At 45.5% G+C, this 17,048-nt stretch overlaps 1 protein-coding gene across 1 annotated transcript in view; it reads right to left on the reverse strand.

Annotated features, from left to right (window-relative positions):
- The window catches only part of LOC311313374 (brefeldin A-inhibited guanine nucleotide-exchange protein 1-like), a 77,456-nt gene that overhangs the window by 34,222 nt on the left and 26,186 nt on the right, over positions 1-17,048 (reverse strand). The window contains exons 3-12 of the mRNA XM_084443498.1: positions 14,339-14,495; positions 13,899-14,045; positions 11,245-11,424; positions 7,926-8,286; positions 6,473-6,580; positions 5,717-5,937; positions 4,496-4,629; positions 1,233-1,467; positions 380-479; positions 131-270 (exon numbers count right to left, since the gene is read on the reverse strand). Coding sequence (XP_084299624.1) covers positions 131-270; positions 380-479; positions 1,233-1,467; positions 4,496-4,629; positions 5,717-5,937; positions 6,473-6,580; positions 7,926-8,286; positions 11,245-11,424; positions 13,899-14,045; positions 14,339-14,495 — 1,783 coding nt within the window. The remainder of the gene's footprint in view (positions 1-130; positions 271-379; positions 480-1,232; positions 1,468-4,495; positions 4,630-5,716; positions 5,938-6,472; positions 6,581-7,925; positions 8,287-11,244; positions 11,425-13,898; positions 14,046-14,338; positions 14,496-17,048) is intronic.

Here is a 17,048-nt window from a genome sequence, read left to right on the forward strand (position 1 = left end):
CCAGCCAGTCAGTCATTACGTCAGTCAGCCAGTCAGTGCATCCATTGGTCAGCCAGTCAGCTGGTCAGTGCATCCATTGGTCAGCCAGTCAGCTGGTCAGCCAGCCAGTCAGCCGGTCAGTCAGCCTCACCTGAAGCGGCGTGGTGCCCAGCTCGTGGCCTGCCCGGCCCTGGGCGATCTTAGAGAGGTCATTCACCAGCCTCTCAAAGATATTAGCAGCATTCAAGTCACAATCATAGTTCACATAGATATCCACCACACTCTGGGCGTCTGGGGGAAGGACGAGAGACAGAGACAGCTTGTGATAGCACAGACAACTTCAATACAACACACACAGCTGTACGTATTTGAGTGTGTAAAGACACACACTGGTACTCACCAGCGCATATTCTCGTGAGGGTCTGGATGACCATCCATTTGTGGTCGTAGGAGCTTGTGGACGTTTCTAGAATGTACAGAAAGATCTCCTTGAAGAACACCTGCGGAGCGAAACGTACAACGACCGTTAAAACGATAAACAACAGGAAAAAGGCTCAATCTTCATAAACAGACCTGTCCGATGTGTTTAACCCTTTTAACACTGAAAGTACAGTGACAACATTTCAAATATTAATCGGATTTTCCCTATAATACTAGAAAGCGCAGTCTCTCAGCTTTCAGCAAGTGTAAATATTATTGAATATTTGTTAGATATTTTTAAAATGTTGCCGGTGACGTGGTCGTATTGAAAGGGTTAAGTCATAGGTTTGAGGTATGCCAACACGTAGTAAACATCAGTCTCCACCATAAACAAACATAGATTTATGTTTGTTTAGACTTAACGGCCACAAACAGGGCAGATTAAGTCATCAGGTTCAGTTTGGAGAGATGTTATAACCTGAGCTCACAGGGGAAGTGGACTATAAATCAGGACCACCAATACTCAACTGCCCTGAGGCAGAACTACATTATAGACCCCCTGTGATAAACTACATCTCCCATGAATCAGCTGAGTAAGCTGCCTGCTGTGTTGATTGAGTCAGCGTGTCAATATCAAAATGTATGAGGGCTTTACGACCTCGGGGAGAGGATATGGAAATGTGACAACCGCTCGGGAACAGAGCACAGCCACCGTCGGAATATCAAAATGCCTTCTGAGGTGGAGCAGAGCTGTTGAGCTAGACTGAGTGAGCTTTGAGGGAGGTTAGCGTGTCTGAAAGGCGCGGGGTACGGCGTCCAGCCGAGCGACTGACCTCGATCTGCATCTTCAGGTGGGTTTTGAAGTGGGAGAGCAGGGTGAGGAAGATGGAGAGGGAGAGCTCGAAGACCTCAGGCACGGACGACACCCCGTTCTTGGAGAGCGCCACACACAGGTACTGCTTGATGGCGTTGATGAACATCTCGTTGGTCTTGAAGATGGGGCCGGCGTTCTGCAGGATGGACAGGAGCAGCTGGAGAGACAGGACCTTGGAGCGCAGCTCGTGGGATCTGGGAGGTGGGGGTCAGAGTAGAAACAGGATTTACAGAGCTGGTCTCTGTACCTTCCTACCTAACTTCCAGTTCATTTCAGGATCCAGTTTCTTTGGATGCATCTTAACCTGTGTGACACACTTTGTGAGTCCTCTCTGTGAGAAGTGCTATATAAATAAAATGTCTTATTTACTTACTTACTTACTACCTCACCAAGTCATGCTGGATGGAGAAGACAAATACACTAATACCAGGAAGAAGGAAGGGACATGATGGTGCTGAAGGCCATTAGTCATCCAGCTGTACCCATCACTTCCTCGTTGCCCTGAGCTCAAAGACATAACCTGACGGTAACCTGGGCACCACATTCATTAATATCAACAGCCCAAGGCTTGACATGTCTGAAATGTGAAATCTTAAAGCTTTCAACCAAAAACACTTTTCGTTTACTTATTTACTGAGGCTTGCTACTTTTTTTTATTTTTTTTATAGCAGTGTCAGTGTCTCCCGTGAAGACAGATGAGGATTACCCTGGCCTGGACACACAGAAATACATCTCTGCTTCTCTGACTCAGAAATATGGTGTTCTATTCCCCTGGTGCAGGGGGAACATCTGACACTTCATCATTTAAGCTCCAGCAAGATTAGGAGCCACAGACAAGATGCACATTCTGGTATGGAACATATGAACCTGCCTTCAGTTGCATTGAATAACAAACACAGCAAACTGTCCATCCACCCACCCGTGAACTCCACAATGATAACAAATAGCCATGCGCATATTATGAAACCGAAATATATATCAAACGTCTGCTACATTTATCCTTCTCAGTGAGTTGAGAGACATTAATTAAGCAATAAACCACGAGAGGCCGTGTGTTATAGTGATTTTATAACAGCTAGGGGGCGTTGTTAGGCACGACGCGAAGCGGAGTAAAACCCCCCTAGCTGTTATAAAATCACTATAACACACGGCCTCGAGTGGTTTATTGCTTTTATACAACGGTTACTACATCTATTAGTGTAAAATAGACACACAGCAATGTAAAATATTAAGATATATTCAAAACGAAGCATCATTCCCTCATTTCCGCCGAGCAAAAAAGTTCCCCTAACAAAAGGGTTGCCAAGCAACAACAACAACTACAATGCATTGGATCAAATGGGAGGCGCGTTAATACTGAAAATGGAATGATATGCGGTCCCAGGTGTGTGTTACAAAGTATTTTAACATGGCTTCCAGCCAATCAGAATCAAGAACCAGAACTAACCGTTGTATAATCCGGGTTAAAACACCACATGACTGCACACAGCACACACAGCCTGAAGAAACTACACAGAACAAACCCTGAACTTTACCTATCCAAAATTAAGTCTTTCTAATCCAAGAAATAGTGTCTCTTTGGAGCTCAGTTTGGATAAATCAGATCGCCTGTGTGTACAATAAGTGTGTGTGTGTGTGTGTGTGTGTGTGTGTGTGTGTGTGTGTGAGCCAGATATCAGCAAGACCAGTCCTGGTTTTAATCTAGGTGAAAAGGCCTCTGTCTGACAATGACATACAGTTCAGCAACACATACTGTAACTGCTATGACGACACAGCCTTCAATTGTGTTTCTCCTGACAACACACAAACGTACAGTATAAAAAATATATAAACAAGAAGGAAATAGGGGTCACAAGTAATCATTGAAAAAATGGGACTCAGAGACACTCAGTAATTGAGTTACATGTAGAAACCAGATTCAGGAAATCCTGTTACACAAACACTGCTATCAGATCCAGTAAATTAGATGTCTCTCTGCATGGAGCAGGCTTGGCCAAACATGGGATACCCAAATACAATCTCCCTCCGATTGGATCAAGGATAAATCTGATTATATCTGTTTTCCCTTTTTTTGGCTGCTCAGCAGAGCCAACAGAGAAGGGCTGTGATGCCTCAGAGACACAGGAAGTGACTCAGGACCAACCCTCAGAGACACAGGAAGTGACTCAGGACCAACCCTCAGAGACACAGGAAGTGACTCAGGACCAGCCCTCAGAGACACAGGAAGTGACTCAGGACCAGCCCTCAGAGACACAGGAAGTGACTCAGGACCAGCCCTCAGAGACACAGGAAGTGACTCAGGACCAGCCCTCAGAGACACAGGAAGTGACTCAGGACCAGCCCTCAGAGACACAGGAAGTGCCCTCAGCTGAAGACGCCTCCTTCACACTACGGACATCATCATGAACTAGAACAGCCTCCATGACACATTAACATCAGCAGGAAAGAGCAGCTCTGAGGATCGTACAGAACCAGCACCTCTTCATCTCCACATTTAGATCAACCGCTGGAAATGGATGGACAGAATACAAACCCCAATTCCAATGAAGCTGGGACTCAATAAAAACAGAATTCAATGATTTGCAAATCCTTTTCGACCTATATTCAATAGAATACACTACAAAGACGAGATACAGTATTTAATGTTCAAACTGATAATGTTTTTTTTTTTTTTTTAGTATTACTGCTACTAACTACAGTATTACTAACTACAGTATTACTGTTACTAACTACAGTGTTACTAACTACAGTATTACTGTTACTAACTACAGTGTTACTGTTACTAACTACATTGCTACTGTTACTAACTACAGTATTACTGTTACTAACTACAGTATTACTGTTACTAACTACAGTGTTACTGTTACTAACTACAGTGTTACTGTTACTAACTACAGTATTACTGTTACTAACTACAGTATTACTGTTACTAACTACAGTGTTACTGTTACTAACTACAGTGTTACTGTTACTAACTACAGTATTACTGTTACTAACTACAGTATTACTGTTACTAACTACAGTATTAGTTACTAACTACAGTATTAGTTACTAACTACAGTGTTACTGTTACTAACTACAGTATTACTGTTACTAACTACAGTATTACTGTTACTAACTACAGTATTAGTTACTAACTACAGTATTAGTTACTAACTACAGTGTTACTGTTACTAACTACAGTGTTACTGTGAGCAGCTCCAGAAGCAGTCGGTGTTTTACTTGGGGTCGGGCGGGCCGTCAGACAGGGGCTTCATGGAGAGCTTGCAGAGGGAGCGGAACACCAGGAAGGCGTCTTTCTGGAGGATGTGGGAGAACTTGGCGCCCGGGGCGGGGCCCGTGGTGGCTCCAGATTCCTGAGGCAAAACACACGCACACGCACACACACACGCACACGCACACACACACACACACACACACACACACACACACTAAATGGTTAATGTCTAACATCAAAAACTTTTAATCAGGCATAAAATATTTCTTTCTGCTTTCTTTCCTGATTGCTAGCCTCGTGAGATCATCCTGATCTTGCGAGCTCATATTCTGTTTCTCTTGCAAATCAGTCAGGATACCCTCCATAGAGAACCGTTTGTGCTAGATCAGAAAACAATCGCACCAGTCAGCGTTGGTTTTGAAGAAGTTTTAAATGCAAACAGCTACGCTGGGAAGGTTCAGGTGTGATGACACCGATGAGTGGTTGAAGTTGATAGACGTTGATACAGTAGATTGTTCATCCAATCATCTGCTAAGTATTTTGCTAAGTGCCCGCCCTTTTCCAAACAATATCCAATGTAGAGTTCCCAGATGGTTATGTGAAGCAAACTATCTGCCGCATCAGGTTACTTGATTGTCACATTTGAGCCGTTAGTACCCGAGGTGAGATGAATAGCTTGGCAGTAGCAGATGTTTTCAACCTTGACGGATGAAGACTCTTATCAAACATGAATGAAGAGCCTGGATCTCACCATGGAAACCCTCCTAGTCTAAGGGACCAAGCTCCATTAAGACCATCATGTTGAAACTCAGTACAAGAGTCGATTAGCCATGGTATTCATCACCTCGATATATTCATCACCCTTTTCACACTAAGAGAATAATGACAGAAACTGTGTTTCTACATCGCAGTATGGGTCTGAACACAGCTTCAAGGCTTCAGCACCAACATAACTCACTATACTGTTCATGGCATAGCTGGGACCAGGGGTGAATTAAGGTAAAAAATGTATCAGCACCTCACTGCAAAACACACTATATATTCGGCCCAAAGATGTTTTATTTACACAGTGAAATTACTTTCACTTTGTCACCTCCGCTTCTAAGCCATATTCTGCTACCGCCTCAAACCCCCAAACGGGGAGCGAAAAAACAGCAAGACGAATCCATGACGCGGAACGGAGAGCGGCCAGCGCTGTGGCGACAAAGCAGACGGGCGTCTCTCACCTGAGTGTCGTTGGAGGAGAGGGACAGCCTGTCATCGGGCAGGGACGGAGCGAAGCCGGCGGAGAGCGGCGTGCCGGGGACGCCGTTGGCGTGGGCGTTCTCGCCGTCGCTGCCCAGCGCCCCCTCGTCCTCCGCGGGGCCCCGGAGGACCTCGGATGCCTCGGCCTCGCCCGCAGGCTCCTTGGCGTCGGAGCGCAGGTGACGGGGGTCCCGGCAGGGCCCTTCGGGGGGAGGGGGGTTTAGTCTCTCAGCGTGAGAGCAGTGACGACAGAAAGAACAAGATTCTCTACAAGGCCTCAAAGAAAGTCTTATTCAGATAGATAGATTAGATTAGATAGATAGATAGATAGATAGATAGATAGATAGATAGATAGATAGATAGATAGATAGATAGATAGATAGATAGATACATATAATATAATATGTACATAATATATGATATTATGTATATAATTAAATATGTACATACACAGATCCAGTCTGTATAAAAATGTCTAGGAGTACACAGACTGTAGGGGACACGTTGAGGGACCCGGGTACAGTACCATGTGTGTACAGTATATACTAGTACCATGTGTGTACAGTATATACTAGTACCATGTGTGTACAGTATAGACTGTGTGTATATCATGTGTACCCGAGTCCCTGGAGAATGTCTGTGTACACAAAGGTAGCTACTGTGTGACACCCACAACAGAGGTAGTCTATAGGTAGTAATGTATATAACACACACGGTGTCCATGCGTGTGAGCTCACCTCCAGCCACGGTGTTGACCACCTCCTGGAGGATGCTCTGGACGATCTCCTGGGCTTTCTCCTCATAGTTGGGCGCCTCCTCCTCGCCCAGGCTCCGCTGCACCGCGTCTGTCACACAAACACAACTGCGCTCAGCGTGTGTGTGTGTGTGTGAGCTTTACACACATTTTTAAATAATCACTCCCAGGCGGTGAAGTAAGCGATGCTTAGGTTTACGGCGCAATCTCTACTAGCCCTCTGCTGGCGTGCCATTGTATTGGCTACTCCGGATTGGTCTAGATCTCATGCTACGAGCGGAAACGTCTAGAAGCGCTCTCTGAGTCCCTGAATAAGGATGTGTTGATATTAGTCATTCAATTCCAACAGAAGAGTCACGTTCATACAAATAGGTGAACACAATGAGCTTGTATGTTTGCAAAAGCACCAAGTAAAAACTGCAGACAAAACCACCCATGAATATATTTTTAACTCTCTCCACCTCAGCAGTTCTCTCATGTCCGTACTCCCGACTCGTTTGCCTTGATGGAGATTCAGTCGTTAATACACGACTTTATGAGCCGTCATACCTCCTAGCTCACAACATTAAACAGCAGCACACAGAGACGTGAAGGTCGAGGCTAATTGCTGTTATTATTACCAGATGCAGTTCCCCTGGACGGGTCATCGCTTTACCGGCCGTCTCAAGAGTGAGCGCGTGGGTGAGCCTTATATCTTGGTTCTTTTAAAACAAGCCTGAAGACTTTTCTTTTTGCCACTGCTTTCTAAGAGGAGTTATGTGTATCAGTATACTGCACTGTAACTTTTATTCCTGTATTCTATTTGTCCTGCTTTTTGTTTAAATGTCTATAATGACTTGCTTTTTGTTTTAATGCTTTTAATTTGTCCTGCCTTTTGTTTTAAATGTCTATAATGTCTTGCTTTTTGTTTTAATGCTTTTAATGTCTCATGTAAAGCACCTTGAATTGCCCTGTGGCTGAAATGTGCTATATAAAAAAACTTGCCTTGCCTTGCCTATATAAACGAGCTAATGCCCAAGATCGTTGAGTTCAGGGGCATTTGTCCATTACATGAGAAACGTACTCAAATGCTCAATCAGTCACTAGTCTACCGGTAGACTGCTAGACTACGGAGAGTAAATCGGCAGTTTGGGAACCTTTCAGACTATATCTACTCTATTTGTAGTCTGCGTGGAGTTTTAGAGAAGAAACATCCGTTTCAAGCACGGAGGATGTCTGTCAGCCAAGCTAGAGCAGGTGCATGATGGGTAGGGTGGGTCACAAACGTGTTTAAGGAACTGAAAAAGTCAGCCTATGGAAAACTAGGAAAGTATGACTGCAGTGGAAGGAGAAGCCACAGGTGATATGTACAAGCTGCGTGATTATTCTGTCGTGTATAACAAGTCGTCCGCTACGACCACGACCCATCTCCTCTACGACCACGACCCACGACTCACTCAGCGCCGCCGCTGCCGCCGCCGTAGCCTGGTCCGCCTCCGTCTGCTCGCTCTCCGCCGTGCAGAACTCCGAGCCGTTCTCCGGGTCCGGGCTCTCGTAGACGGGGCCCCGCCCCCGGTCCCCGGCGCCCGCCTCGCCGTCCTGGGGTGCGGCCGGGGTGGAGGGGGTGGAGGGCGTGGGGGTGGTGGAGGGCGTGGAGGGGGTGGAGGGCGTGGCGGTGGGCCCGTTGGCCTCCAGGGACAGGCGCTTGGCCGGGGGGTGGGCTTGGGCCTGCAGCCAGGGGGAGTCTGGCTCCTGTTGCTGGCTGACTGGGGAGTGCTGCCGATGTCTCTCTCTCTCCAGCTGCTTAACCTCCTGGAGCTGGGGGAGGGGGAGGGGGGGTACAAGCATGCAGGTGCAGGTGCACACACACACACACACATACACACAAACAAGCACAAGCACAAACGCACAAACACACGTGCGCACACACACACACACACACACACACACACACACAAGCACAAACGCACACACGCACACGCACACACACACACACACACACACACACACACACATCCACACACGCATCGACAAGTAGGCGAACGGACACCGACCGGAGCCCATCAGAAGTGCACACAGACAAAACACACAGACACACAAAGACACACACAAACAGAAAAAATATGTGTTAATAACGCACACACACACCCGTTCTATTAACGACAGGCTTGAACAGGCTCGGACGTCCCCTCCAGCCCCCCCCGGACCCCCCCGGACCCCACCGGACCCCCCCGGACCCCCCCGGACCTGGGATGGGAGGAGACGGGCGGCGCACCAGGGGTCCGGTTCGCTCGGTTCAACATCGGGAGCGGACAGACGACGCACGGTGTGCGAACGAGCGGAGTGAGCGTGCGTGTGTGTGTGTGTGTGTGAACGAGAACTCATTATACTGCAGCGCAGGGCAAGCTTCCAAAACAGCACAGAGTGGCGCACCGTGGAGCCGGTTCACACTGGCTTATGTAAAAGCGCTCTATTTCTGGGCTGTTGTGTATTTGGGGGCTGAACCTCCTCATGCAGGCCGTCCTTCAGGGAGAGGGATGAGTCATGACTGGCCGGTGTTAACACCGCAGCACTGGAGCACTGGTGCTGGCCCGAACGGCTCTGGGGATCCAGGAATATCCAATATCCGGGCCGTATCAGAACTCCGGAATGGGAACATGTCCGCGTGCAGTGCGTTAGGAATTGGTATTATTTATATATTCTGAATATCAACAATATACAGAGTTCTAACACGCTGCATACCTGTGGTACTGTAGTCTTCCTCAGATCAGCTCTAGCTCAACAGTTAGCTACAGTAGACAGGATTAGCTAACAGGCTAAGCTAACTAAACAGTGTACAGTAGGAGACAATCTGTAAACAAACGCCACAGATATTTTCACCGTCATAGCAGAGAGAGAGCTAGGTCATGGGGCATCACTGCGTGGAGTTTTAGAGAAGAAACATCCGTTTCAAGCACGGAGGATGTCTGTCAGCCAAGCTAGAGCAGGTGCATGATGGGTAGGGTGGGTCACAAACGTGTTTGAGGAACTGAAAAAGTCAGCCTATGGAAAACTATGAAAGTATGACTGCAGTGGAAGGAGAAGCCACAGGTGATATGTACAATGTGACACAAACAACAATGATTCATATACTGTGGTAACAGCTTAACATGCGGCTGTCGTTTCGTACACTGACCTCTACTTTCTACATTGTGCAATGAATGCACGGCACAACACATCCTAATCTGAGACAATGTTCCATCTAATCTAATTCAACGACTAACAACGCATAACAATTGGACCTGAAGAACTAGCAAACATACCATTCTCCTATTCTAAAGTGTAAATGAAACAATCAGCGTTAAATTAGCAGGAGAGTAAGGGGCCTAATCTAGAACCACACAGCTAGAACCAGAATCTAGAACCACACGCTAGAACCAGAGACTGGCAGGCGTGCAAACTCACTAAGCTCATTACTGAAATGGCACACAGCCTCTTCTCTCTGGAGATGGGAATATCACGCCACAAACACAGGTCTACACATACAGTACTAATACAATATTAGTGTTGCTAAGTGTGTCAGGCAGTCTGTCTGTCTGTCTGTCTGTCTGTCTGTCTGTCTGTCTGTCTGTCTGCCTGCCTGCCTGTCTGTCTGTCTGTCTGTCTGTCTGTCTGTCTGTCTGTCTGTCTGCCTGCCTGCCTGTCTGTCTGTCTGTCTGTCTGTCTGCCTGCCTGTCTGCCTGTCTGTCTGTCTGTCTGTCTGTCTGTCTGCCTGTCTGTCTGCCTGTCTGTCTGTCTGTCTGCCTGCCTGCCTGCCTGCCTGCCTGCCTGCCTGCCTGTCTGCCTGCCTGCCTGTCTGTCTGTCTTGGACAGTTTGTCTGACCGTATCTCCTCCCTCCCCCCCCTCTCCCTCCCCCCCTCCCCTCCCCCTCTCTCTCACACACACTTGCTCAATCTCCATCCCTCATCGGTGGACACAGACAGACACAGCCACCCGGAGCTGAAAGGCTCTGTCGACCGACGTCACAAAACACACACAGGTGAGCGAATGCAAACCGAGATGTAAATCTGTGCTGAGGAGATGGAAATGATCGGCAGGCAACTAAAACAAAGCCAGGGCAAGCAAGGAGAGACCACAGAGTGCAGTTCTGCACCGAGCCGGAACGGACGAGCACGTATGGATGAGCCAGATGAGCACACAGACAAGTCCAGAGTGGAGGTCAGGCAAGCCAAGGCACTTCTGCACTCTTTACCTGGCGGTCACGCTTTCTGGAGGCCAGAGACCAAGATAGCTTGTGATTTGTAAGCTATGTGTCCAGAGAGAGGGAGGGAGGGAGGGAGGGAGGGAGGGAGGGAGGGAGGGAGGGGGGGAGGGAGGGAGGGAAGGAAGGAAGGAGCGAGGTGGGTGGAGGGGGGGGGGGACAAGTGTCAGTCGAAAAGAAAAAGATGACATTAGAGCAGGCTTATTTTGGAAGGCAACACCCTTACTTGAACCTTTGGTCAAAAGGTAAACATTGCGCTACTTCATTAGCATGGCAGGCTAGCGGATCTCTGGAGTAGCAATATATCGAAAATAAACCCTCAGTCATGTGCTTGGACATGCTTTTGACAGTATGTGACCTACGCATTCTGACTGAGGGTCCCAAGTGAAGAGTTGCCTGTTCTTTCCCCTTTAAGAGCGTGTGTGTGAGAGAGGGAGAGAGAGAGAGAGGGATAGAGTGAGAGAGAGAGAGGGGGAGAGGGAGAGAGAGAGAGAGAGAGAGAGAGAGAGAGAGAGAGAGAGAGAGAGACACGCACTGCCTGGTTCTCCATGCGGGCGAAGATGACGTTGAGCATCTGTGTGAGGGTGGCCTTGGCCGTGGTCTGGTTGATGAGGTTCTTGCTGGCCAGGTAGATGTTGTAGCAGGTGCGCACGGCCTGGAGGACCGTGCCCTCGTGGATCTCGATGTGCTGGGAGGTGATGGCCGTCAGCAGGGCCTGGGGACGGGGGGGAGGACGAGGGAGAGGGAGGGACAGAGAGAGGGAGGGACACAGAGAGGGAGGGACAGAGAGAGGGGACGGACGGAGGAAAGAGGAAGACAAAGGAAGAGAAAGAGGAAGGGAAGACGAAATAAGGAAGCAAACAGGAGAGCATTAATCAGCGTCAGTTATTCTCAGCAGAAGTCATGTGCGTGTATGAACGCTCCCCTGCATTCAACTGCATACTGTACATGTACTGTAATAGGTATTCTCTTAGTATATATATATATATATATACTGCACATGTAATAGGTATTCCCTTAGTATATATATACTGTACATGTAATAGGTATTCCCTTAGTATGTATATATATATATATATATATATATATATATATATATATATATATATATATATATATATATATATATACATACTGCACATGTATTCTCTTTACATACTGCAAAGGTATTCTCTTAGTATATATATACTGTACATGTAATAGGTATTCCCTTAGTATATATATACTGTACATGTAATAGGTATTCTCTTAGTATATATATACTGTACATGTAATAGGTATTCCCTTAGTATATATATACTGTACATGTAATAGGTATTCTCTTAGTATATATATACTGTACATGTAATAGGTATTCTCTTAGTATGTATATACTGTACATGTAATAGGTATTCCCTTAGTATACATACAGTACTGTATACTGTATATGTAATAGGTATTTTGCTTAGTATATGTTAGGGCTTCCCCCTGAAAGTCATCAGTCAGAGACCCTTAAAGGGCAATGCTCGTTTTTGACAACCTGGACCTTATTTACGACATATTATAAGAAGTTTGACTCACCGAGATCACTTTGGTGTAGTTCGGAGGCCTGTAGAAGAAATTTAAAATCCAGCGCGAGCCAGTATATCCATGTAATGACGGTGATCGGGGCACCGAGAATGCAGTTTCTCAAAATCTATTTTCGGCCGCTAAACGGTTGTTTTCATCAATCAGATTGGATGAATCGACAGTTGAGATTCCTCAACGCGAGGCATTGTTGTGGTTTTCAAATACGGGGTCTTTAGCGTCTGTAATATGATCTTTACACGCCTTTCCCCACTTGCTCCAGCACGCATGCGCACAGGCCAGCGCGCAGACTGGCTATTCTCCGGCTCACATTCTCTGCGCTACGATCGGATTGTTGCTGACGAATGACGACGACAATATTCTCGGCACCAACAACGATCGTAGCGCAGAGAATGTGAGCCGGAGAATAGCCAGTCTGCGCGCTGGCCTGTGCGCATGCGTGCTGGAGCAAGTGGGGAAAGGCGTGTAAAGATCATATTACAGAGGCTAAAGACCCCGTATTTGAAAACCACAACAATGCCTCGCGTTGAGGAATCTCAACTGTCGATTCATCCAATCTGATTGATGAAAACAACCGTTTAGCGGCCGAAAATAGATTTTGAGAAACTGCATTCTCGGTGCCCCGATCACCGTCATTACATGGATATACTGGCTCGCGCTGGATTTAAAATTTCTTCTACATGCCTCTGAACTACACCAAAGTGATCTCGGTGAGTCAAACTTCTTATAATATGTCGTAAATAAGGTCCAGGTTGTCAAAAACGAGCATTGCCCTTTAAGTTGACTGAGATTCTTCAAGTCAAGCAGTGGTTTTATTGCTCCACTGTGAAGATGTGCTGGTGGGCTCAGACCACTCGCCTGCCTGGTGATCTATACAGGACAGGCCAATCATTCATTTTAGATCTAGGCTCTTACTGGAGCTGTTTGTTGTGCAGTAAAAGGAGACTTAAGACTGATATAGTGGAGAGAAGAAGGGAATCTTTCTCCCCTCAGCTGTGCGCCTAGCCTACTGTGCACCAGCAATATCACAACACAAAACTGCTTTCCTAGATCGATCTTCTTGATTGATCCGCTGGAAAAAATATTTTTTCCCACAGACAGAGCTCTAACGTCTGTGAAAATGCTTAAATGACAGCCAAAACATGTCCTTATTGACTGCTGCCCAACACATGAGCCTTTTCACGCATGTTTTCAGATGTGCAGTTGAGAAGACCATCTTCCGAGACTGCTTCCACCACACGATTTCCCACCAGTGCACTAGCCAGTACACCGAAACTCTAAAATAATACATTCACAGGATCTCATGCAGTCTCATGTCACGAAAACTATTTTTGGGGTCTTGCTAAGGCCAATTCATAAACTAATAGCAAGTAAAGGTGAATATTGAACTATAAAAGTTATCTCATTGAGCTTTAACGTAGGTAGTCAAGTGTACCACTACTCAACAGAACTCACCAGTGCATCTCCTTTCTAAGAAAGCGACTCAGAGCTTAATCTAGTGCTAAATTCAAAGTGCAAGCACAGCTAAATACAAATAGAATAGAACAGCATACACAGCTATAACCCAGTACTGACTCTAAGCTCATCCTCCGCACGCCCAGAAGCGTGTGGACCTCGCTGTACCTTGATGATCTGGAGCTGGACGCCCTCGTCCGTCTGCGGACCCTGGAAGCAGCCACAGATGGTCTCGATGATCCGGTCGATGAGCTTCTTCCCCGGGGCGGTGCTGTCCGGGGCGCTGCCCGTCAGGTGTCCGTACGCAATCAGCTTCTGCTCGGCCGTGAACACACACGCACGCCATCACAGTCACAATTCACGCCGCAGAAACTCCATACAGGCTACAGATTTATTTTTTTCTTCTACTGTATGTGGATAAAAAAATAACTACAAACACAAATTCAAATCAATATATTGTATGATGTGAAGCTGATTTTTTCCAGAAACTATCAAATGTGTGATATTATAAGTATGGATATGCCTTTGATGCAGGACAAAAACACAAAGTGTTGACACACACAGAGCCCACACACACGGGTGGGGCCCTGATCTGCCCGGAGACTGACCTGTAAGCAGTCTAGCGAGGTGATGACGATGCGGGGACATTTGGACTGACATGCCAGTTCAAATGGTAGGAAGTATTTGTCGGCTTCTATGAAGTTGTTCTTTGATTTGATGGGCGGTAAAGTGCTGGAAGCTGATTTGTTGTCTCCAGGTGGCGGACTGGGGAGGAAACAGAAGGGGGGGGGGGGGGGGTGACGAGCATGCACAGCACTGTCACCTCCTGGTGATCACACCGCAGTCACAGTGTGCTGTTATCATGTAGTCGTCAGCACACAGTACTTCACCAAAGATCAGCTTAACTCTGTTAACTCTACTCTATATAGTATGCTCTGACTCTTAACTCTATAGACAGTAGTATGCTCTGACTCTTAACTCTATATAGTATGCTCTGACTCTTTACTCTATATAGTATGCTCTGACTCTTTACTCTATATAGTATGCTCTGACTCTTTACTCTATATAGTATGCTCTGACTCTTTACTCTATACAGTATGCTCTGACTCTTTACTCTATATAGTATGCTCTGACTCTTTACTCTATATAGTATGCTCTGACTCTGGCAACTCTATATAGTATGCTCTGACTCTCTTAACTCTATATAGTATGCTCTGACTCTCTTAACTCTATATAGTATGCTCTGACTCTGGCAACTCTATATAGTATGCTCTGACTCTGGTAAGTCTATATGGTATACTCTGACTCTGGTAAGTCTACATACAGTAGTATGCTCTACTCCGGTAACGCTATATAGTATGCTCTGACTCTGGTAACTCCATATAGTATGCTCTGATTGTTAACTGTATATAGCATGCTCTGACTGGTAATTCTATAGTATGGTCTATATAGTATGGTCTGACTCTTAACTCTATATAGTATGTTCTGACTCTCTTAACTCTATATAGTACAGTATGTTCTGACTCTTCACTCTATATAGTACAATATGTTCTGACTCTCTTAACTCTATATAGTATGTTCTGACTCTGTTAACTCTATATAGTATGTTCTGACTCTGTTAACTCTATATAGTATGTTCTGACTCTGTTAACTCTATATAGTATGTTCTGACTCTGTTAACTCTATATAGTATGTTCTGACTCTGTTAACTCTATATAGTATGTTCTGACTCTGTTAACTCTATATAGTATGTTCTGACTCTGTTAACTCTATATAGCATGTTCTGACTCTGTTAACTCTATATAGTATGTTCTGACTCTGTTAACTCTATATAGTATGTTCTGACTCTGTTAACTCTATATAGTATGTTCTGACTCTGTTAACTCTATATAATATGTTCTGACTCTGTTAACTCTATATAGTATGTTCTGACTCTGTTAACTCTATATAGTATGTTCTGACTCTCTTAACTCTATATAGTATGTTCTGACTCTGTTAACTCTATATAGCATGTTCTGACTCTCTTAACTCTATATAGTATGCTCTGACTCTTAACTCTATAAAGTATGCTCTGACTTTGTTAACTCTATATAGTATGTTCTGACTCTGTTAACTCTATATAGTATATTCTGACTCTGTTAACTCTATATAGTACAATATGTTCTGACTCTCTTAACTCTATATAGTATGTTCTGACTCTGTTCACTCTATATAGTATGTTCTGACTCTGTTAACTCTATATAGTATGTTTTGACTCTGTTAACTCTATATAGTACAATATGTTCTGACTCTCTTAACTCTATATAGTATGTTCTGACTCTGTTCACTCTATATAGTATGTTCTGACTCTGTTAACTCTATGTAGTACTTTATGCTCTGATTCTAGTCATATAATAACATGATGCTCCGCTGGCGGTCAAGCCGTGTCCTCATATTAGCTGGTCTCACTGAATAACATAAAAGACAGCCCTCCCTGGCTGAGTGCTTTCAATGGTTACAGCTCCAAGTCTCTGAGAGAAAGAGAGGGAGAGGCTGGACAGAGAGAGTGAGGGTAGGAGAGAGGGCGAGGAAGAGAGAAAGAGAGGGGGAGAGAGATAGGGCGAGGAAGAGAGAAAGAGGAGAGAGAAGGAGAGAGAAAAGAGGGAGGGGTTGCTCTGTTTGTCTTGGCAGAGAAAAAGATGATTTCAGCTTTTTCAGAGGATGACCTCACAGAGTGCAGTGGGACATTAGCATACAGAGAGAGACAGAGATAGAGAGAGAGAGGGAGAGAGCGAGAGAGAGAGAGAGAGAGAGAGAGAGAGAGAGAGAGAGGGAGGGAGAGAGCGAGAGAGAGAGAGAGAGAGAGAGAGAGGGAGAGAGCGAGAGAGAGAGAGGGAGAGAGCAAGAGAGAGAGAGAGAGGGAGAGAAGGAGAGAGAACTAGAGAACGAGAGAGAGAGATTTGCCAGCAATGTGAACCCGGAAATGTTGAGTACCCCAAGGTTTTAAGTTAGAAATGTACAGTATGGGTCCCCAGCTCTTAGAAACTGCCGCATGCTAACTTGCATATGTTGGGCAATTTGCATAATTAGCAAAATTAGCATTAATTAGCATACTTGCCTGTATTGACAAATATTTCAGCAACTGCTTGGCCGATTTTTACAATATTGGAGTGGTTCTGAGGATTATTGAGGATGCTGAATCCATTTCTGATATTTTCAAAATTCAAAATGGCAATTTAAAGTTTCAGTCAATTTAGAAGTTTTAGAGGACGCTGAATTGATTGGATTGGACAGATGACTTATGTATTTGAAATAATTTCAACTCTGCTATAAATTGTA

The sequence above is a fragment of the Borostomias antarcticus genome (assembly GCF_949987555.1).
Source record: "Borostomias antarcticus genome assembly, chromosome: 9".
NCBI lineage: Eukaryota > Metazoa > Chordata > Actinopteri > Stomiiformes > Stomiidae > Borostomias > Borostomias antarcticus.